This window comes from Mesoplodon bidens, assembly GCF_964165515.1.
Source record: "Mesoplodon bidens genome assembly, contig: HAP1_SCAFFOLD_150, whole genome shotgun sequence".
Taxonomy (NCBI): Eukaryota; Metazoa; Chordata; class Mammalia; order Artiodactyla; family Ziphiidae; genus Mesoplodon; species Mesoplodon bidens.
Window position 1 is genome coordinate 893884 of NW_027672498.1, and position 22713 is coordinate 916596.

The window sequence follows — 22713 nt, forward strand, 5'->3', positions numbered from 1 at the left end:
TTGGACCGGGCTGCGCTCTGAGCCAGGTAAGGGACGGGGAGGGCTGCAGGCCGTGGGAAGGGAGGGCGTCAGTAGCAGCCCGCTCTCCCATCCGTCCCCGACGGAAGTGGTGGGCCCGGGGACTGACATCAGAGGCGTTTGGGGGACACTCACTTCCCGCCCCCTTATAACTCTCTGTATTGTTTCCTTCCTTCCCCTTGATCCCCATCCTAATATCCCTTTTCAAAGATCAGACGACCTCCCCCGCCCCCCGACCCGTCGTACTGCCCTCCTGGACTCTCTCGCCCCATTTCCATTGGTTGTGGACGGAGAGAGGGGGGTTAATTCCCCGCTTTGAGGGAGAAAGGTGTGGCCTCGCATGCCCCTACACTATTCCCTCGTTTGGCTAATTAAGTCTCCTCTAAAAGATCCAAGAGGAAAAGAGCGAGGCGAACCCCGTGTGGGTCGGACCCCCGGGCACACCTTCTGTTTCCCAGACCTCGGCAGTAAAAGATCCTCCCCAGCTGCAGGAAGGATTTTAGTAAGAGCCTCCCCCCTCGCCCACACTCTCCCCTCGGGGGTGGGGAAAGAGGGCTCAGTTCCCGCTCTGGTCCCCGCAGGCACCACATTCCGTTTGGAGGAGGCTACTCCCGGATCGCGGGATGGAAGCCCGCTTCTGGGAGGCTGCGTAACTGAAGCCGCGGGAGTCAGCGGGCCGGAGAGCTCGGCGGCCACCCTCGGCTCGGCTCGTGGATGTTGACAGCCCCCTCGGAGAGTGCCCGCAGATATGGCGGAGAGCTGGCTACGCGTCTCGGGAGCAGGGGCAGCGGAGGAGGCCGGACCGGAAGGCGGCCTGGAGGAGTCCAACGCCCTGAATGACAGCCTGACCAGCCTGCAGTGGCTGCAGGAATTCTCCATTCTCAAAGCCAAGGTCCCCGCCCTGCCTTCAGGGGACACCGACCCTCACGGCTACCACGAGCTGTCAGGCTCGGCCGAGCCGGGGTCTCCCCTGGCGGCGGACCCCGCCTGCCTGGGGCAGCCGCACACACCCGGCAAGCCCACGTCCTTGTGCACGCCGCGGAGCGCCCCCTCGGGGCTGCAGGCCTCGCCTCCCGACGACGTGGACTACGCCACCAACCCGCACGTGAAGCCGCCCTACTCGTATGCCACGCTCATCTGCATGGCCATGCAGGCCAGCAAGGCCACCAAGATCACCCTGTCGGCCATCTACAAGTGGATCACGGACAACTTCTGTTACTTCCGCCACGCTGATCCCACCTGGCAGGTAGGGAGGCACTCCCTCCCTCCCTGCCCATGCCCGCGCGGACTGGACTCACATCCCAGATCCGCAGGCCAAGTAGGCGCGGTACGGCCAGGGCCCCGAGAGAAGAAGGCCGTCCAGGAAGGACCTCAAGGGAGCCCAGTGCTTGGACTGCTGCCCCTTTGACTTCAGAGACGGAGGAGGGAGGATGTTCAGAGGGCTGCAGGGGTGCCGACATAGAGGTTCAAGTGGAAAGAACTTGTCCCTCATCCGGCAGGCTCAGCCCAAAGACCAGGGCTGAACTATGCGTGGACACAGCCCCCCAGGGTAGGTTGATGGACTGAGGGACACATTTGTGTCCCAAGTCCTGGAATTCCTACACACTACCCTCCTCAAGGTCAGTTTGTCAGGGCCTGACTGGAGGCAGAGCATGGTTGCTGCCCGGCTCTGCATCCCGCCTGCTTTCAGTTGGCTGGAGGGGCTCTGGGAGGGGAGAGGGGTGTGCTGCAGGGTGTGGTGGCCATCTGTGTCCCAGTGGAAGGGCTACGTGGCCTTCCAAAAGCTGCTGTGCCAGCCCCCACCCCAAGGCCTCCCTAGTTTCCTGCCTACACTCCTCCCCCTCTTCTCATCAACCTCCCTGCGGGGACAATTATCTCAGCCACGTGCTTTCCACAGGGGCTCTTTCCTCCCACACTGGCTTCATGTTCCAAGTCTCCGGAACCTGGCACAGAGCAGCCAAGGGGCCCAGACCACCATGTAAACCTCCCAGTCTTGCCAGGGCGCACTACTCACCTGCCGGCCCCACCCACCAGGCCCCAGACCCCTGTGCCCCAGCGTGGTTTGGACTGTGCACCCAGGCGTGAACAAGGCAGGATGGTGATTCAGGCTGGGCACACACTGCCCTCAGCCTCTTCGACCATCAGGATCAGGGGCTCCTTGGGGACAGAGACCCTGAGGATGCACAGATCCTTCCCTGTGGCACAGGTCACAGGATCAGAGTTCCTGTGATCACAGCTATTCCACGTTTGCTTGGGCCCTGACCCTGGGGCAGGTACCATTTGTAACCTTGGTGAGAAAGCAGACACCCTCCACCACCCCCCACCCTACCCCAAGCCTGAGAGCCCCCAGGAATGAGCGCTATGCTCTTGGCTGGGTAATAATCAACTGAGGCCTCAGAGCCTGGGGTGGGAGGAGGGGGACATGGTGGGTGAGGGCCCAGGCCAGCAGGCGGCTCTACAAACAAGGAAAGTCATCAGATCCTCCCACACTTCATCCCCCACCACACACACACACCCTCACACCCACTCACTCATTTCACAAACAGAGAAGGCCAGCCAGGCCCAGGCAGAGGGAGATGGCTGTCCAGGACCTGGGGGAGCCAAGGCCTTTGACCAGAGGCCGCAAGCAGCGGGGTAAGGGAGGGAGGGCAGGACAGGCTGGCACTGAGAGCCACCCTGCGGCTCAGGGCTCGGATGACTGAGCAGGCAGATGTCCTGGCAAATGGGAACAAAAGCCCCCGACAGCACTCCCAGCTCCTGGTGCCCCGTGGCGGGTGTCCCAGAGCCTCCCGCTCAGAGCAGCGCTTCTGTCTCCCCTGCCCCCATCGGAGAGAAGGTGGTGGTGGGACTGGCAGTGGCGCTAGGAGCCCCCCATCACTGACCCCACCCACTCTCCCAGCTGTCTTCCTTCTCTCCTATCTCCCTGTGTCCAGAACTCCATCCGCCACAACCTGTCCCTGAAGAAGGGCTTCATCAAGGTGCCTCGGGAGAAGGACGAGCCAGGCAAGGGGGGCTTCTGGCGCATCGACCCCCAGTACGCCGAGCGGCTGCTGAGTGGGGCCTTGAAGAAGCGGCGGCTGCCCCCAGTCCACATCCACCCGGCCTTTGCCCGCCAGGCCACGCCAGAGCCCAGCGCCGCCCCATGGGCCGGGCCACTGACCGTGAGCACCGAGGCCGAGCAGCTGCTGCGGGAGTTCGAGGAGGCCACTGGGGAGGCAGGCTGGGGTGCAGGCAAGGGCAGGCTGGGGCGTAAGCGTCAACAGCCGCTGCCCAAGCAGGAGGCCAAGGTCCCGCGGCCCTCCAGCCCCCTGCTGCTGACCCAGGAGGAGCAGGCTGAGCTGGAACCCCTCAAGGGCAACTTTGACTGGGAGGCCATCTTGGACGCTGGCACGCTGGACGGGGAGCTGGGCACGCTGGAGACCTCGGAGCTGATCCCGCCGCTGAGCCCTGCCTCACACGGGGACGTGGACCTCACCATCCTTGGCCACCACATCGACTGCCCTGTTACCTTGGGGCCTCCAGTGGAGCCGGCTACCGAAAGCCTGGACTTTGATGAGACCTTCCTGGCCCCATCCTTCATGGAGCACCCCTGGGACGAGAGCACCCGTAGCTCCCTGCCCCCCGAGCCCCTCTTTGAGGCCGGGGATGCCACACTGGCCTCTGACCTGAATGACTGGGCCAGCCTGGCCGCCTTCTTGTAAGAAGACAGGCCCTGCCTCACCTCCAGACAGCACCGAAGTCTGGGCCCAGACTGCCCCCCTCCCCGCCAGTGCAGGCCCATGGACACCCTACCACCCAGGCAGGGGCTGGGCCAGGTCAACCCACCAGGCCACACGGCCCCCAGCCCAGGCCATCCTCAGATTCTAGTCCAGCAGGCTGAGAATTTGGGCCCAGGACCAAAATTGCTGCCTCCGCTCCCCAGCCCCCCATACACACAGTGTTTCATTGACCCACTTCTTCCCTGCCCCAGAGACACGCTAAGGGCCCTGCACTATGAGAGCTGCAGCTTGGAGGGGCCCTGGCCAAGCTGGAAACATCAGTACAGGGCCCGCCCCAGAACACCTTAGCTTCGAAGCTTCTCTCTCTCCTGCTCTCCTCCCCAGGTCTCTATCCACAGCAAGTTCCCAGGTACAACAAATGCTGATTAGGTGACTGCAAATTAACACCCAAGAGGCCTCTCCCGGCAGTCTGTGAGGAGGAGCAACTCGGAGGGGGGAAGAGAGAGGAGACAGAAAGGAGGCCGGGGTGCTGGGTGGAGCCAGGAGATTTTCTAAGGCCTCTGGGATCTTCTGGCTTCATCCCTAGAGGTGGGGCAGAGGGCATGTGTCCCTAATCTTTGAGCCCAACTTGAGGCTGAGAGCAGCGGGGAGATGGGGATCTGGGGGTTAGGGGCTGGGGCAGCCAAGCTGCAGAGGGAAAGGGGACAGACAGACTAATGTAGTGAGTGTAGCTATAGCTGAGGCTTAACTGGGAGGGACGCAGTGCTTGCTAGAACTACTGGGATCAGGAATGGGGTGATGGACCCGTGCCCTTGCTTGCACTCCTGCAGGGGAGTGTCTTGCTCCACCATAAACGCCCTGGGCTGCATCCCACATCCACTCTCCTAACCCATCGGGCATTTTAACCTTTTTCATAGAAAGTTATTTACAATAAAATCATTTTTAAAAATAAAGTTTTAAAAAGTCTCAAAATGGACCTGCTTGCAACTTTCTCTGGGGAAAAGCATGGGCCAGTTTTGGGGAGGCCACGGCCCAAGGGGGAATGGCTGGGGGAAGATGGGGGGCACCAAAGGCCTGCAGAGTGTCCCCTGATGCACTCCTCATGATCTCTGGGTCCCCAGAGAGAAAGGGGCTGAGAGGCGGCCCTCGGGGGTCCCCTGCAGCCAGGGCCTCGGCACCTCTATATGTGCAATGGGGAGACTGTACCCACAGCCCCGAGCAGCAGGCGGCAAAGGAGGCACAGCCCCCTCCCTGGCCCTGGGGACTCACTCACAAAGGCCGTTCTTGCCCAGGGCTCGGCTCACGTTCCCCACCTCGCCCAAGTTGAGGGCCTGCCCAGACTCACCTGCGGTCCTCGCCTGGGCCTGTCTCCAGCTCCTCCCTCCCTTGGTCCCTTCCTGAAGGGACAGGGTGTGACGTCAGAGGGCCCCAGCCCCTGGGGCCCCACTTGCCACCCTGGGGTTCATTCACCCCACCCAGGGCCTTCCCTCCAATGCAGGTTGGGGCTGAGGGAGGCCATCAGGGCAGACGGAAGAGGGGGTGCCTAGACCCTACAGCTCCAGCCTGTGAGGAATCAACGTACTAGAGTTCTGATGGGGAAACTGAGGCACAGCAAATATGTGACACTCAGCAGGCACCTTTCAACACCCTCACCCCAGCATTGCCTGGAACCCATCTCTCCCCCGAGCCCGCACGTGGCCCCGCCAGCACACCCTTGTGGTGCACAGCCCATTCCCCCAGCACTCACGGGCACGTGTGCACAGACACACACACACACACACACACACACAAATGGGCACTGTCCCACACAATCCTGCCCAGCCTCCACGGGCCCCTTTCTCCTGAAGCCCCTTTCTTTCCTTGCACTCGAGGCTGGCTCCAGGACAACCTGGCATTCCCCCGCCAACTTGCTGCTTTCCCTTGCTACTTATTCCAAATATTTCAGAAGGGTGCACACACTGCAGGGCCAGCCGGGTTGGGGCCTTACAGAGCTCAGGAGGCAGCCCATCCCTTTCCCACCACTTGCTGAGGAGGCTGCCCCAACCTCCCTCTGAGACTCCCTTCACCCCCTAAGCAACGACTCCCTCCCTCTCCCCACCACCCTCCGGCCTTCCTGCCCACGCTCCCCAGCACTGGGGGAACATGGGGGCTCCAGCCTCTCCACTGGTCCCCAGGCTCAGCCTCCAGCACCCGCCAATTGGGGTACACCCTGGATTGACAGGTGGGGCCGGTCACTGTCCCCCCTCCTCACCCGTTGCCTGGGCCCATGCTGGGGGAAGAGGGGCAAGGTCAGGGGCTGGCAGAACTGCCTGCCAGGTAAGGAGAGGCTGAAGAAGCTTCTGGCTGCCAGGAAGAATCCCCAGGAGCTCCTGAAAATCCCTATGCTTGGGACTAGAGTCTCTGGGGCTGGGACCCAAACACTGGCACTTTTAAGGGTCCATGGATGCTGCCAACGAGCAGCCAAAGCTAAGAGGGGGCTCCGAAGCGGCCAGAACACAGGGCTTCACACACCCTTTCAGCAGGCAGCATTTCTGGGTTGGCGGTGGAGGGGGCGGGAAGCGTGAGTGGAACCTGTCCCTCCTATTCATCCCTGCCCCGGCCCTTGGCTGGGTGGCTTTTTCTAAAAACGTTCAGTGACTCCGTATTTATTTAGAGATTCAATGTAATCCCAGTCAATATATACTTTGCGCCCTTAACAGTAAGTTGCAGACAGGCTGCCCCATTAGCACTAGATTCTTTAGTGTGTGTTTCCTTAGAACAAGGACACGCCTCCATAATCCCAGTACCACCATCACAATCAGGAAATGAACACGGACCTGGTAATCCCATGTAACCGCAGACCCCCTTCACGTCTTGCAGATCACCCCAGTAATGCTCCTCTCCATTCCAGCATCCCAATCCAGGACCCCATGTTGCACTGAGCTGTCCTTTCTCTTTTGCCCTGTGTGGCTTTGAGCCCATGACTCAAGCTCTCTGCGCAGGTTTCGCATTTCCTTTGATCTCCACTTTTGAGGTGAGAAGCCCTTCAGCCACTTCACCCTCAGGTGTGGTACAGTCCCTTCCCAAAGCAAGAAGCCAGCTTTCTGTCTCCTCACTTTCCACCTCTTCCATATCCTCCCTCCCCCATGTATCGCCAGCCAGGAAAGGGATGAGGGGCAATGTTCAGGAACTCAGTCTTTGGGGACCCTCGCCATCTGCCCACGGGACAGGCCACCCCCAGCTCCAGTGACGGGAAGGCCCCCGCGATGGGATTCCATGCTGGCCTGAAGCAAATGCGCCAGGCCTCCTGAAGAGCTGAGCTGAAGGCAGGAAACAGTCTTCTCCCCGCCTCTGCCCCCCTCAACATACTGGGGACCCAGACTTGAAGAAGGAAGGTCATGTCCATGGTGTCCTCCCAGATCAGCACCGACACCGTCTCCTCCATGTCCGGCTCCTACATCGCCCCTGGCATGGAAGAGGACGGGGAGGCTGTCCCCTGCCCCCGGGCCGCCAGCAGGACCCCCTCAGAAGAAGGAGACGTAAGAGAGGAGCATGGGATCGCCCTAAACGCTCTGCTCTGCTGTGTACTTGAGTCCCAAGGAGCTCAGTCCAGGGCCTGCCAGGGAGATCGGCAAAGCCCCCCAGTGCTCGGGAGGGGAGCCCTGGAAAACACGGTACCGGGTTGTTGAATCAGACTCCCTCAGATGTGATCTTCCATGTGGCACCACTTCTGTCCTGAGGACTTGGTTTGGGTGTGCTGCCAGGCGACCTGGGTAGGAGAGCCGGTGGCATCTGCACCTTGACTTTTGTTGCTCCTTGGCAGGTGACGCCAGCGGCGTCTCCAGACTGCAACTTTGCGGGCCTCGTCGCCACCGCTGAAGAGCAGGATGCAGAGGTAAGAGCAAGGTGGACGCTGGTGCCCCTCCACAGTCAGAGGGACTGCCGGCGCTGGCATAGGATGCAAATAGGATGGGGGCTGTTCTGGAAGAAGCCTTCCAAGGTGGTGCTCTTGGATCTGTTCGAGGCAGGGTGCAGAGCAGAGGGACTGTCCGGTTAGCAGAGGGTGCTGGTCTCAGCGTAATAGGCGTGGGGTGAGTTCCAGAGGGAAGTCTTCCAGGCGAGACCCTTGAGAGGTGTTTGTCCTCCAATTCACTTAGTATTTACCTGGCACAGGCATCTCACATCTTCCTGGCACTGGGGGACACAAAGACCGAGTGACATGGCTTTTGCCTGCCCACACCCCCAATCCACCCATCCCACCCATTCCGCAGCTCCATCTGATGGAGGAATCAGAGTTATAACTCAGCGTGAGAAGTGCTCTGACGGAGGTGTGCCTGAAGTATATGGAATGCCCAGCTCCCAGTGGGGACTCTACAACTTTCTCTTGAGCCAGATGTTCTCAAAGGAGTATCTGGATGGGACTGGGGATCCTAAAGGGTTCCTGAAAGTTTTATGATCTCACGGTTTGCTTTTTCATTTGACAACTTTTATTTCCACCTGAGAGAAACAGTGTGAGCTGAACTATTACCAAGGCTATTCCTGACAGTCCCACGGTCCCTCTGTTAGGTGCCTCAGACCTGGTCCCTCTGGAACGTGCCTCAGACCTGGACCCTATGGGCCGATCCTTCCTCGCCAAGCAAAATCTGCCTCTGCTGGGCCTCCCAGCCATCTCACACGGACAGGAAATGTATGGATACCATGAGGGTGATTAGTTCTGTCTTCTGACAATCAGTAGACTCATTTCACTGCTTTATGGATTCACAGTGCCTTCCTTCTGTCCTAGGGAAATGATGTTCTAGAAGAAGAGGACGGATCACCCACACAAGAAGATGGTAAAAGACCTGGTCTTTTGCTCCCTTTTATTATATTTCTTTCCCGGGTATTCTCTGAAGGGTAGAGAAAGGGGCACTGGTGTGACTTGGTGGCACTGCTTAAGGGTGTGGCTTTGGGGAAAGGTCGTCTTCTTGATGGAATATCAAACCAAGCAGGGTATCTAAGGACCTCAGCAGCCTTCCTGGCTCTTTCTGGGCCTCTGAGCCTAGGCTGCAGAAGATACATGGAGTTCTCCATCTACGTTGAGTAGATCCTGAAGCTTCTTGGGCAACTGCCATCACCTTCCTTCCTGCTTCAGCTTCTCAGCTGAGTCTCACAGAACTGCTCTAGCAGCCCCAAAGTTCATCTGAAGCAGGAGAACAGCTTCCTCCCCTTGGGGGAACCGACTGTTAGGCAGTAGGTTTTCCTGCTTTAGTGAAGAAAACGGCTGGTGTTACAGTAGCAGAAGGATCACAGCCCTGGCGGCACAGCAAAGGTGAGGTGAAGAGACGTTAGCAGCTCAGCGTGCACTAGTGTTTGTAGGCTATTGGAACGAGTCTCTTTACCATCGTTCAGGCCTCAAGTAGATATTTTTTTTTAATTCCAAGAGTTGGTTTACAATGTTGTGTTAGTTTCTGCTGTACAGCCACGTGAATCAATTATACATATACATATATCCACTCTTTTTTTAGATTCTTTTCCCATATAGGGCATTACAGGGTACTGAGTAGAGTCCCCTGTGCTCTACAGCAGGTCCTTATTAGTTATCTATTTTATATATAGTAGTGTGTATATGTCAATCCCAATCTCCCAATTTATCCCTCCCCTCCCTTGCCCCCCGCCATAACCATAAGTTTGTTTTCTACACCTGTGACTCTATTTCTGTTTTGTAAATAAGGTCAATCATATCTTCAGTCGGAAGAAGTTTGTTTCTAGTAAGCCGAGAAGCGAAGGAAGGACCTACATATAGAGCAAGGAAGTGGCGGGTGGGGGGGAGGGTTAGGCGGGCTGGGAATCCCACCTGGAATTGTAGGACCAGGCGTCCCAGGAACCGGTGTCTCTTCCGTCTGCTCCTCTGAGGTGCCTCCACAGAAGGGCAACCTCTAGAGCAAACCTGGATCCCAGCCTGGATGCAGATGTCATGCTAGCCGCTTCTGCTTTGGCCATGGCAGTTGCTTGGTGGGTGGTGTGGTGTGCAGGGGGTGCACATGTGCACATGACCACTCTCTCCTGGCCAAGTAGTGCCGGAGGAGGGGTGGTCGCCGAGGCTGTGCCTCTGTCGCCCGCGCTCGCCAACCAAGCCGGGGTTGGGCGCTACCTGCCCTCGGTTGATGTCTTCAGGGTGCAAGGCTCCGAGTTCTCCATTGTGATTGTCGTCCCCAGTAGAATATTTGCTTCTAAAAGGCAGAGGGCAGTACGTGGTTTCCGCCTGACATTCCATATGTGGTTTCCACCTGACATGCTGTACACAGTAGATGTATGTTTCTTCCTCTGCCTTTCACCAAGGAAAAAAAAAAACGGGTGGGGGGCTTGAAAAAATAACACCTAAAACTGTCCCCTTCCCATCTTACACGACTGTAGGTTTCTGGTCAGCCCCTTAAAACATCCTCAGAATAGCAAATTAAGTCTCAAAGAAAATAAATCATAATTTTGCAAGCGATGCGATTCTTTGATTTGAGGAGCAAAATTACGGGACCAAAGAGCTTTAATTGCCATTTTATGTATTAGTCATTTCGCAGAGCCTTGTGGTCATAAACACACCCCACGTGCACCGACAGACACAGGCCGGAGCCTGGGGTCACTTCCCCCGTGGCTCTCCTAGCTCTTCCAGCCTGGCTTAGCTCTGCTGTGGGCCCAGGTCTGTGTGTCCGAATCCCACAGACCTCCCCAGCGCCTGATTTCCCAGGAACAAAGGCTGGAAAGGGGCCAGTTAAGGAAACAGAGCAGAACAGAGCGAGAACACAAATGTTCCCACACAGTTTCCTTTATTGTCCACTCTCCCCACTTAATTATTGTCTTTTTTTTAACATATGATTTGATGTTTTTTGTCTCCATCCTTAAGATTTTTATTTTAAGGACAGCAAAGCAGAGAAAAACACAGCCAGGTCCTCTCTAACTGCCTTAACTCCATTACAGGCCAGAGGACATTTGCATTTCTAGGTATGGAGTGTGACAATAACAATGACTTTGACATTGCCAGCATGAAAGCACTGGACAATAAGCTGTGCTCTGCGGTCTGCTTACCCGGTGAGTGGCAGTGTGCTGAACATGAACTTGGTGGGAGATGGTCCCCTGCTCTCACCCTAGGACACCCATCTCCTGCCCTGCAGTTCCTGCAAGAAGGCATGGGCTTTGCTAAGGTGCTGGGAGCCAGTTGCTGAAAGGAAGTGAGGCGGCCTCGGGAGAGTCCTTGGGCAAAGAGAGACTCTGCTCTAAACGAATCTATTTGGGCATGGAGAAAGGCGCAAAAATACCCCCAAAGCCTTCCGATTTGGCCTGACCGTGCCCCCTCCATCATGATCTTGCAGATCCCATGGCAGGGGGCCTCGTCTTGTTTCCATCAACAGGCAGTTTAAGGCAGACACGGCCTCTGTGATAAGGTCTTGGAAAGAGAGCCTGAGCCCTTGAAAAGGGAACCTGTAGCCCCTCAGAGGAGAGTGGTTAGTTAGGATCAGAGAGGAATTTCAAAGCCTGCATTTTATAGACTAGCTCTGTGACCCAGTGAGCCCTGGGCGACCACCAGTTGCCTTGTGCTCCCTAGATTTGGATCCCAAAGGAACGATCAGGGGTCGAGGGTGACTCTTCTCCCTGGAGCCCTAACTCTATAAATTCAATCAGGGCCATCAACGTGCCCCTTATTCCTTCTCATGACACTAAACTGAATCCGGGATGAGTTCTCAGGAGGAGCCCACCTGTCAGTCACACTCTGCGCACTGATGTCTCTCTGCTCCGTGCTCACCAAGGGCTTCACCAACCATGGCTCTAAAGCCACATCTTGCCCGGTGGACTAGGTCGAAATTGCCCCTCCTGGGTTCACAGCAGAGACTGCCTTCATGTTGCGTGGTTTGTAATCTCTTAAACATGCCCTGGACATACTTAAGCTTCAGGATAGCCACGTCCCGTCATGGGTCCAGTGCTTTACTCTCTTGGCGACGTGGTTACAGGTGCTGGAGGGACACAAACTCCTGTGGTTGCCACTCTCCATCAGATTGCAAAAGACCCAGGTCCTCACCCCTCTGGCCCCATGAAGGCTTGTGGTGGAGGAAGCCATAATCCCCAGAGACACGTCCCACGGCCTTCCCAGGGGCTCTCCGGTCCCTTCCCACTTAGCGTTGACCCAGCCAGGCCTGGGCCAGAGTGGCTGAGGTCCAGGGTACACTTCACTTCCTGCCTTCCTACTCTTTACCTGGCTTCTGCCTGTCCATTTTTTTCTCATGTCTTTTTGCCAAATGTACGTCTGTCTGTCCAGTTTGTTTATTTTGAAACTCATTTAGGTTATCCAGACTTCATGTGAAAGTTCATGTTCACCCACACCCAACCCCAAGCTTGCTGGGCGCACGCACATCCGAGGGGCCCTCGCTGAGGCTTCCGGTCCTAACTGGCAAGAGCCTGTATTTAATATGCTGAAATTTTCCAGGAAAAAACATATTTGTGAGACTAGATTAATCCCTGTTCCACAAAAGCGGGGATGCTTCTGTGACAAAGGTTACAGGCAGGATTTGTTTTGGTCACTAGTTGGGGAAGATGCCATCTCTGCCCTCACTCCGCCCTGAGTCTGTGGCAGCTGTGCCGGCCAGCCGCTCACTGGGTTTCAAGAGAGGAATCTAGGCTCCTGCCTCCCTGCAGTGGCTCCCCACCAACCCCCGTGTTGGGCAGAGAGAGCTCCTGGGAATTGTTTCAGCCACCCATGCTGGTGGAAACTGACCCCAGGCCTTGTGCTTCCTCCTCTCCCTAACTCCTTCGGGCCAACCTGCTGGTGGATGTTTATTCCACTCTGGGATTGCGGCAGGGGAGCGAGACCTGGAAGGAAAACAATGCCTGGGCTTCTTTATGGTGATCTCGAGAGCCAGCCATTCTCAGATTAAACTGGCTTCACCGTTCAGGCCAGACATGAAACCGAATGACAGTGGCGGCTGCCGGGAGAGGGAGTTGAGGGTCGCATCGTAGTCTCACCCCGAGGTCTCAAGGGCTCTTACGGGAGAAGGAAAGTGCATCTGCTCTCTTGGTAAAATGTTTCTCGGGTTCTGCTGTTAGCGTCACACTGGTAGTAAAGACCTGGGGGACTCTCTGGAAGGATCTGTCGGGTTAATGTCAGGTTAATGACAGGAGCATCCCCTGTGGTTGGTCCCGTGGAATCAACAGACCTCACCACGCTCAGCTGTAAGTTCAAAGTTCCATCCTATGACTGAGGTGCCTCAGGCTGGCTTGGCCGTCAGGACAGCTTCTCAGGCACTTGGTCTCCCTCTCCACGCTGTTTCCCTCCCCACATGGATGCCATTCCCCTCACGGAGCGCCCACAAGGAGGGAGCCCGGGGAGCATACCGTGGTCCACCATCCCCAGGCCCACAGGTGCTCTGCCAGGAGCCCCAGCTCGCGGCAAGGATGGCTCAGGTCCCCATCCTCGCTGCTCTCATCAGCCTTGTCGGAGTGATGTTGAGAAAGCACCTGTGTCATTCCAGCACCTCTTCCGCTAAGAAGCCTCTGGGTCTTCTTTGGCCCTGAGACCAAGGTGGGGGGGGTCGATGGTATGTTCTGAGATTGTTCTGCAAGGTTCTCAAAGGGAGGAAATCTGAGTTGACCATTGTAGGTGGTGAGCCGATTAGAAGCGTGAGGCCATGCTAGGTAGACGGGGCCCCAAGGAACCTGATGGAGTATCACACAGGCGTCAGGATAGTGGCCAGGGGACCAGTGACCATTCTGTGAAAAGGCTCTGGGGAGTGTGATGGGAAAAAGCAAAGATAATTTGAGTTTATTAGTGGAAATACAAATGTTTTTGTTTTGTTTTGTTTTGTTTTTTGTGGTACGCGTGCCTCTCACTGTTGTGGCCTCTCCCATTGCGGAGCACAGGCTCCGGACGCGCAGGCTCAGCGGCCATGGCTCACGGGCCCAGACGCTCCGTGGCATCTGGGATTTTCCCGGACCGGGGCATGAACCCGTGTCCTCTGCATCGGCAGGCAGACTCTCAACCACTGCGCCACCAGGGAAGCCCGATACAGATGTTTTTAAATGATGGCATTGGACAGGAGTGGGCATACCGATGAAATCTAAAAGTACTTATGGAGGGAATTCCCTGGCCGTCCAGAGGTTAGGACTCAGCACTTTCACTTCAGTGGCCTGGTTCAATCCCTGGTCGGAGAACTAAGATCCTCCAAGCCACTGCACAGCCAAAAACAAAACAAAGAAAAGTACTTATGGAGACCTGAAATAACCCAAGACTAAGACGCCACTAGGAAGGGTTATGCTTCGCAGATACTAAGGAAAAATCGGAATTAACTTTCTCTTTTCTTGGAGAGAAACTCTACAAGATGGTGGAACTGTTACAGACCTTAAATTTAATTAGTGCCTGGGTAGAGGCAGGAAAGAGGTGTGTGGAATCCCCCTAGATGTGCTCCCCAAATCTGCCTCTAGAGGTCTCCTAACTCCCCCGTTTCTGAGCCTGAGGATGGAATTAAGTGGGAACCACCTTTCTGTACCTCCCGTGAAGGATTTTCAATCTCCAGGCTCCCTTTTCTGGCTGAGGGCTGGACAGAATGGCAGCACTCGCTCAGGAAGTCCTCCTGCGCCTTCCAGGCTTACCTTCTGCATCCAGGATGCACGGAGCAGCAGGGTTTCGCCGAGGGTCTGGCAGAAGCCTTTTTAGAGGAAAGAGCACCAACGACTGTACTAAGAAGCTGGGGAGATCAGAGACTTCAGGTCTGAGTCTTGAGGCTGTTTCAGAAGGAGCCAGTTTTCAGCCCTGGCTCAGAATCTGGACCGGTGGTGTTTGTAGCAAGGACTCAGGAATTCAGAGCCAGGCAGCCTGGCAGCCAGTGGTGGTGGCGGTGAGGCTGTGGCAGTGTTTTGATTTGACTTTCTGTGTGTGTGTGTGTGTGCGTGTGCGTGTGTGTGTGTGTGTGTGTGTCTTCTCTCCTTTTTACCATTTGCTTTTGGTCTTTCATACCAAACAGCCACAGTTCCGGAGTCCTGCCCATTAAACACAGAGGAATAAGTATGAGATCTACCAAATTATATAAAATGAAGGAACAACTTATTTCATCTGGGGGTTCCTAACTTAAAAGGGCAATCTTGCCTGCTCTTCATCCTGTCACCCTTAGAGCGGTAAAGCACTGTGGACCCATGTGCCGGACTCCGGTACCCCCAGGGAGTACAGATCCCCGCATTCCGTCTGGCTGTGAGAGATACCTAAACATTTCCTCTCCCACTCACTCCCCTTCCCTGGGGTCCACCTCCACAAGACTATTATTAGAGCCTTAGGGCGGATTAGCACACCAGGACATTTATGGGTATACACAATTTATACCCGCTGAATCCCAGTGCTTCTGCCATTAAAGGGTTTTGTGTCTTGGGCTGGCCTAACCTGAAGCTGACCCCAGACATTGGTGAGTGGCCTCCCTCAAATGTGACACAGTGAGCCTCACGCCCACCCTCCAGGGTCAGCTGGCTCCGTCCACGAACTGAGCCCTCTGAAGGGCATGGCTCTCGGCTCTGCCCTGGAAGTGATCACCGTGTGCTGGAGGATCCAGCAATTTCCACACAGCATGAGAAATTGGGTGGTCGTACGGGCCAGTGGGGGAACACTTTGGAGCATGCTGGACCCCATCTGGCTTCAGGGTGGGCCTTCTGGGGGCAGGTGCTGAAAGAGGCAGCTCAGCAGTCCTCGGCCAGAGAATGGAAGGCTTTCCCCAAACTCAGGTTGTTAGGGCTTCATCCTCTCCCTTCAGAAGGGGCATCTCGCTGCACTGGGGGGACTGAATCAGATGGAGTCAGTCTGTGCGATGGGAGGACGACTTGGGGGAGATGAGTGTAGCCTGAACAAGGCCTGGGGGGCGGATGGTTTTCGCGCACATTCTGTGAGTCAGGCACCCTGCTCACCACTCTTCCATGTCACCTCGCTTAGTCTCACAGCATCCCTGGGGAGTAAGTACTTGTCTCCCATCTGATGGATGGGAAAACCTGGGCTCCGAGTACAGTGACCTGCCCAAGGTCACACAGTCAGTACGTTACAAGCTGGGGCTGTATCCCGGTTTTCTGACTACAGATTTAGACCTTACTAGAGCTTGAACAAGCAGGAGGTCATGGTGGATTGGATACAGAGCATGAAGGAGAGAGAAGCATCAAGAGTGGGTTTCCAGCATGGGCAGCGGGTGCTTCTCGTGCAGGAACTGCAGTACAAGGGGGGAAGATGATGAGTTTCGTGGACGGTACCCGGGGGACCCCAAAGCTCTGGAGCTAATGTCTCCTGGGGTTGGTGGCACCAGCTGATAGCAACTCTCGGTGGGCTGTTCAGGTGCAGAAGGAGAGGAACAGCTGTCACTCTGTTCTCTGCCATGCCATTTGGTCCCTGCCACCCTGCTGGGCAGCCAGTCCCTTCCTGCCCCACCCTGGCCCCCACAGCAAACACTAACTCTGAGCCCAAATTAACACACTCTTCTCCCTCCCCTTCACCTCCTCCTGCTCTCGTGAAAGTCTCAGCCAGACTCAGTTTCTTTTCCTGGTCCGCTCTAACACTTAGGCAAACTTCAAGACCAAATAAAGATACAAAGGTGGAGCCTACGGCAAGCTCACAAAACAAGGACCATCCTGCATGTCCCTCCATCAGAGGGCCACAGTGGCCATGACTGTCCCTCGCCCACTGGACGCCACTGCTCCCAAGTTTCACGTGCTGTGGTTTGCACCCTGTGGGAGTTCCAGGTAATGCTCATCTTGCCAGTTTTCGTGCCAAACTCCGGACTGTCCTGCCAGAGACACCATCTACACCAAACCAAAGGTCCGGTAACCTTCCTTTCCTCTTCTCAGGTGCCTGGCAGGCTGACGACAACGTGGTGAGTCGTCGGAACACGCAGTGCAGACGCTCATCTTCTGGCAGCCTGGAGGACCCCGAGAACAGGCTCTGCGTGTGGGATCCTTTGGCCATCTGAGAGCCTTAGCCCCTGTACCAGGGCTCTCCTCCCGTTCTCACATCCCATCCTGGCCTCATGGCACCACTGACCTCCTGGGCATCCTCAGCAAGACACACGGAGACTTTTGAGACCCACGTGAAAGCTGGATGCTGAGGGCACCTGACCCTTCTCCCAGACTCATCTTCTTCCGCAACCGTGATCCTTCCCCTCTCAGAAGGGACTGGAAACCTCTTTTCTCCTTGTGGGCTAAAGCCACTCGAACTGCAGCTCATGAGACCCTTTGCAGAGACTCTCTGGAATGTTTCCACTGTATCTTGATCTTCAGGTGGAGCTGTGGCCTACAGACTGGTTATTTCTTGTGCATCTTTTCTTTTTTTTCTCCTTAGGAGGTAGACCAAGAAGACTCAAGAGTTTGGGTGACTTCATTACAAACACCCATCTGGCATTTTCTAGTCTCTGGGACATCATAACCAATCTGAGACCTGCAGTTTGGGGTGGCGTTGGGGGATGACTCCTGTGAGAAGGGAAAGCCATATTGCACTGTAAGTGGGGTTTCCCTCAAAATGCATTAGGAGCTCCTCTCTCAAGGACAAGAAGCAGTGGCAACCACCAGAAGGTTGGTTGGGAAAACAGTTCTTGCTTCTGGTAGCAGAGGCTATGCCTCGTGTGTCTGCTTAGGAAGGAGGCCTTGAATCTGAGAATCCCTCAGTTAAATGATGACCTACCGGGGACTTCTTTATGATCAGGTGCACTCAGGAAGGCCTGGGGCTCCATCCTAAGGTGACACTGCAAAGGCATTTTTGACCCCCTCTATGTACCAGGCACTTGTTAGGGACTGTCGTATATTATCACGTTTCATCACTACCGCCCTGTCAGGTGGCATTCTTATCCCTGCTGCCCCCGTCTCCACCCCGCTTTTCTGAAAGAGTTGAAGAAAGAAGCTGAGAGAGGGGTGGACCGGTGGTTCTCATTTGGTGCCCAGGAACCCCAAAGGAGGTAGGGGGAAGGGCTGAGCTGGGGTCAGTGGTGGTCTGGGAGGCTCCCCACCCCACCGGTTTTCCTCCCCTGTCCTCCAGATCAGCTGAGCCTGATGGGGGGAGCCGGAGGTACTGCCTTCCATAGGCTCATCAGAGATTTAGAGATATTGTTCAAATCACATGTGCACCCCACCTCACTCTGGTGTAGGGCATAGAAATAACAGCCTGAAACAGCAAGACCGTAAGCTGTTGGCTCTTCGTCCCTCAACACTAGTGTTATCAATGGATTCCTCATAGCTCTCTGATAGATGCATTGTCTGCTGGCTTTTGGAAGAGGTGGTTATTTAGTGGAGCATGAGATTGAGAAGCAAAGTGGGATCCAACATTTTGTGAGGCTGAGATATGACAGAGCCCTAGGCTATGCCCACCATGATGGCCTGAATTAGTAGTTGGAATTGTTGCCCTAGAAGAGCTTTTCAGGGTCCTTCCCAAGGCCTCAAAGAGAGCCCAGTGCCGGGGAATATTTTGCACCTCCTGTGTGGCTGCTTTGCACCACCAGGTGCGTGGTGACCCTCACTGCCTGGTGGTTGTGGTTCACATCCTGCCCTGGGGGTGGGCAGGGGGAGGCCTGTGGTCCTGACAGACACTACATGAGCCAAGCCTGAATCTCAGCTTCTGCCTTGAGTTCCCGTGTCCACCCGCTCTGAAATCCTGCAGTGGGCTCTGCTGTTTCAGGCCCCATTTAATGTCCTTCCTTTCCCCGAAACATTCTTACAGCCCCTTTCATATTGATGATTCCAGCAATAACCACACTTCCTGATCTCCTTGAAGTCTGAGTCCCAGAAGCACTAGGGAAGGGGGCGCTCCCATAGCCTGGGGTGGTGGTATACAGATCCACCTCCTCTCCCGGCAGGTAGTATTCAGAGTGTGGTGTTACCTGAGATGAAGGAGATGCAGGTAAACAGTTGCCACAGTGGCCAGGAACCCTAAGAGGAAGCCATTGTCTTCACCCTTTCTGGAGGGTCTGTCTTCTCCCAGGAAGAGGCTCAGAGAGATTCCTCAAGGCCTTGGTTCCATAACCAAGACATACCCGGGTGAGAAGTGGCCCTTCACTCCTGTTTCTCAGACAGTTCCTGCTCTCTCCCCCATCCCCTCACCTCTTTGCCCTCATTTAGCTCTTTGGCGAGCAGAAATATCCCATCCAAAAGGGCTGGGATCAGGGAACAGGGCACAGAGCCTGGTCGGGGAACAGGACAGCCGCCCCAGTCATCATCTGGAGATGGTCATGTTGTTAGCAGTTGACCCACAGAGAATATGACGGGGCCTGGTTTCTCACACAAGGACACAGACTAACCAGAGGCCTGGGGCTCCTTCCTGCCACACTCAGGTCGGAGCTCACCTATGAGCTCACTTCCGGGTGGTGTGGTGATCCCAGCCTTCTCACAGAGTCCTTTTTCCTTCTCCTCCCCAGTCCCATCCCACCAGAGGTCATGGCCACGCTGGGGCATCTCCTGGGCACGGATCCACACACGTTAAGCCATCTCACCTGGGGAGAGTTTGTGTCCTGTTCACCTGACCTTGGCAAGCTGCTTGCTCACTTTGCTTTAGGATCTGCACACCTAGTGTGTGTAAGTATGTGTGTACTGTTGTGCCAGCTGTGTACCCCTCACTCCCTGGAGTACACTCATGGGCACACGACAGTGGGGACGTCAAGGATGCAATATTTATGGACTGCTGCATGATTCTTAAAAATGAATAAAACTGTTCACAAGGGAAGGAGAGCTATTAATTGCGCAGTTGGCTTATTTGTGAAAGTTTCTGTCCGACTTCCTCCAGCACGCTTTTAATACTTTGACTCAATAACAACTCACACTGCAGAAATATAGAAGATCATGAGAGATTACTACAAGAAACTCTATGCCAATAAAATGGACAACCTGGAAGAAATGGACAAATTCTTAGAAATGCACAACCTGCCAAGACTGAATCAGGAAGGAATAGAAAATATGAATAGACCAATCACAAGCACTGAAATGGAAACTGTGATTAAAAATCTTCCAACAAACAGAAGAAGCCCAGGACCAGATGGCTTCATAGGCGAATTCTATCAGACATTTAGAGAAGAGCTAACACCTATCCTTCTCAAACTCTTCCAAAATATAGCAGAGGGAGGAGCACTCCCCAACTCATTCTACGAGGCCACCATCACCTTGATACCAAAACCAGGCAAGGATGTCACAAAGAAAGAAAACTACAGGCCAATGTCACTGATGAACATAGATGTAAAAATCCTCAACAAAATACTAGCAAACAGAATCCAACAGCACATTAAAAGGATCAAACACCATGATCAAGTGGGGTTTATTCCAGGAATGCAAGGATTCTTCAATATACACAAATCAAACAATGTGATACACCATATTAACAAATTGAAGGAGAAAAACCATATGATCATCTCAATAGATGCAGAGAAAGCTTTCGACAAAATTCAACAGCCATTTATGATAAAAACCCTGCAGAAAGTAGGCATACAGGGAACTTTCCACAAGATAATAAAGGCCATATATGACAAACCCACAGCCAACATTGTCCTCAATGGTGAAAAGCTGAGACCATTTCCACAAAGATCAGGAATAAGACAAGGTGGCCCATTCTCACCACACTTATTCAACTTAATTTTGGAAGTTTTAGCAACAGCAATCAGAGAAGAAAAGGAAATAAAAGGAATCCAAATTGGGAAAGAAGAAGTAAAGCTGTCACTGTTTGCAGATGACATGATACTATACATAGAGAATCCTAAAGATGCTACCAGAAAACTACTAGAGCTAATCAATGAATTTGGTAAAGTAGCAGGATACAAAATTAATGCACAGAAATCTCTGGCATTCCTGTACACTAATGATGAAGAATCTGAAAGTGAAATCAAGAAAACACTCCCATTTACCATTGCAACAAAAAGAATAAAATACCTAGGAATAAACCTACCTAAGGAGACAAAAGACCTGTATGCAGAAAATTATAAGACACTGATGAAAGAAATGAAAGATGATACAAATAGATGGAGAGATATACCATGCTCCTGGATTGGAAGAATCGATTTTGTGAAAATGACTCTACTACCCAAAGCAATGTACAGGTTCAATGCAATCCCTATCAAACTACCACTGGCATTTTTCACAGAACTGGAACAAAACATTTCAAACTTTGTTTGGAAAAACAAAAGACTCCGAATAGCCAAAGCAATCTTGAGAATGAAAAACGGAGCTGGAGGAATCAGGCTCCCTGACTTCAGACTACACTAGAAAGCTACAGTAATCAAGACAGTGTTTTACGGGCACAAAAACAGAAAGATAGATCAATGGAACAGGATAGAAAGCCCAGAGATAAACCCACGCACATATGGTCAACTTATCTTTGATCAAGGAGGCAGGAATGTACAGTGGAGAAAGGACAGCCTCTACAATAAGTGGTGCTAGGAAAACTGGACAGGGACCTGTAAAAGTATGAGATTAGATCATTCCCTAACACCATACACAAAAATAAGATCAAAATGGATTAAAGACCTAAATGTAAGGCCAGAAACTATCAAAGTCTTAGAGGAAAACATAGGCAGAACACTCTAGGACATAAATCCCAGCAAGATCCTTTTGGACCCACCTCCTAGAGAAATGGAAATAAAAACAAAGATAAACAAATGGGACCTAATGAAACTTCAAAGCTTTTGCACAGCAAAGGACACCATAAACAAGACCAAAAGACAACCCTCAGAATGGGAGAAAATATTTGCAAATGAAGCAACTGACAAAGGATTAATCTCCAAAATTTAAAAACAGCTCATGCAGCTCAAGAGCAAAAAAACAAACAACGCAATCCAAAAATGGGCAGAAGACTTAAATAGGCATTTCTCCAAAGAAGATATACAGACTGCCAACAAACACATGAAAGAATGCTCAACATCATTAATCATTAGAGAAATGCAAATCAAAACTACAATGAGATATCATCTCACACCAGTCAGAATGGCCATCATCAAGAAATCTAGAAACAATAAATGCTGGAGAGGGTGTGGAGAAAAGGGAACACTCTTGCACTGCTGGTGGGAATGTGAATTGGTACAGCCACTATGGAGAACAGTATGGAGGTTCCTTAAAAGACTAAAAATAGAACTACCATATGACCCAGCAATCCCACTACTAGGCATATACCCTGAGAAAACCATACTTCAAAAAGAGGCATGTACCAAAATGGTCATTGCAGCTCTATTCACAATAGCCCGGAGATGGAAACAACCTAAGTGTCCATCATCGGATGAATGGATAAAGAAGATGTGGCACATATATACAATGGAATATTACTCAGCCATAAAAAGAAACGAAACTGAGCTATTTGTAATGAGGTGGATAGACCTAGAGTCTGTCATACAGAGTGAAGTAAGTCAGAAAGAGAACGACAAATACCGTATGCTAACACATATATATGGAATTTAAAAAAAAAATGTCATGAAGAACCTAGGGGTAAAACAGGAATAAAGTCACAGACCTACTTGAGAATGGACTTGAGGATATGGGGAGGGGGAAGGGTAAGCTGTGACAAAGCGAAAGAGAGGCATGGACATATATACACTACCAAACGTAAGGTAGATAGATAGTGGGAAGCAGCCGCAGAGCACAGGGAGATCAGCTCGGTGCTTTGTGACCGCCTGGACGGGTGGGATGGGGAGGGTGGTAGGGAGTGAGATGCATGAGGGAAGGGATGTGGGAACAGATGTATATGTATGACTGATTCACTTGGTTATAAAGCAGAAACTAATAAAAAAATAAAAATAAAATAAAAATAAAAATGAAAACAATAAATACTTGGGAAGAAAAAAAAACTTTGACTCAAGACAAGCTGGACATGGAGGAGTGAGAGAGGGCAAGGGGTAGAGGGAAAGACATGTTTCTGGGTGGGAGCTGGTGTACCATCCCCCGGGCACAGCTCCTGCGCAGAGGCTTGATATGGAGCCCTCACCTCCACCCACCCACAGCAATCAGAGAAGAAAAGGAAATAAAAGGAATCCAAATTGGAAAGAAGATGTAAAGCTGTCAC

General features: G+C 53.4%; 1 protein-coding gene across 1 annotated transcript; it reads left to right on the forward strand.

Annotated features, from left to right (window-relative positions):
* Window positions 1-766: 766 nt before the first annotated feature.
* LOC308610091 (forkhead box protein J1-like) lies at window positions 767-3719 on the forward strand (the record flags this gene model as incomplete). The annotated part of the gene is made up of 2 exons (XM_081259349.1): window positions 767-1264; window positions 2952-3719. The coding sequence occupies 2 exons, from the start codon at window positions 767-769 to the stop codon at window positions 3717-3719; spliced, it is 1266 nt and encodes a 421-aa protein (XP_081115475.1).
* Window positions 3720-22713: the final 18994 nt, after the last annotated feature.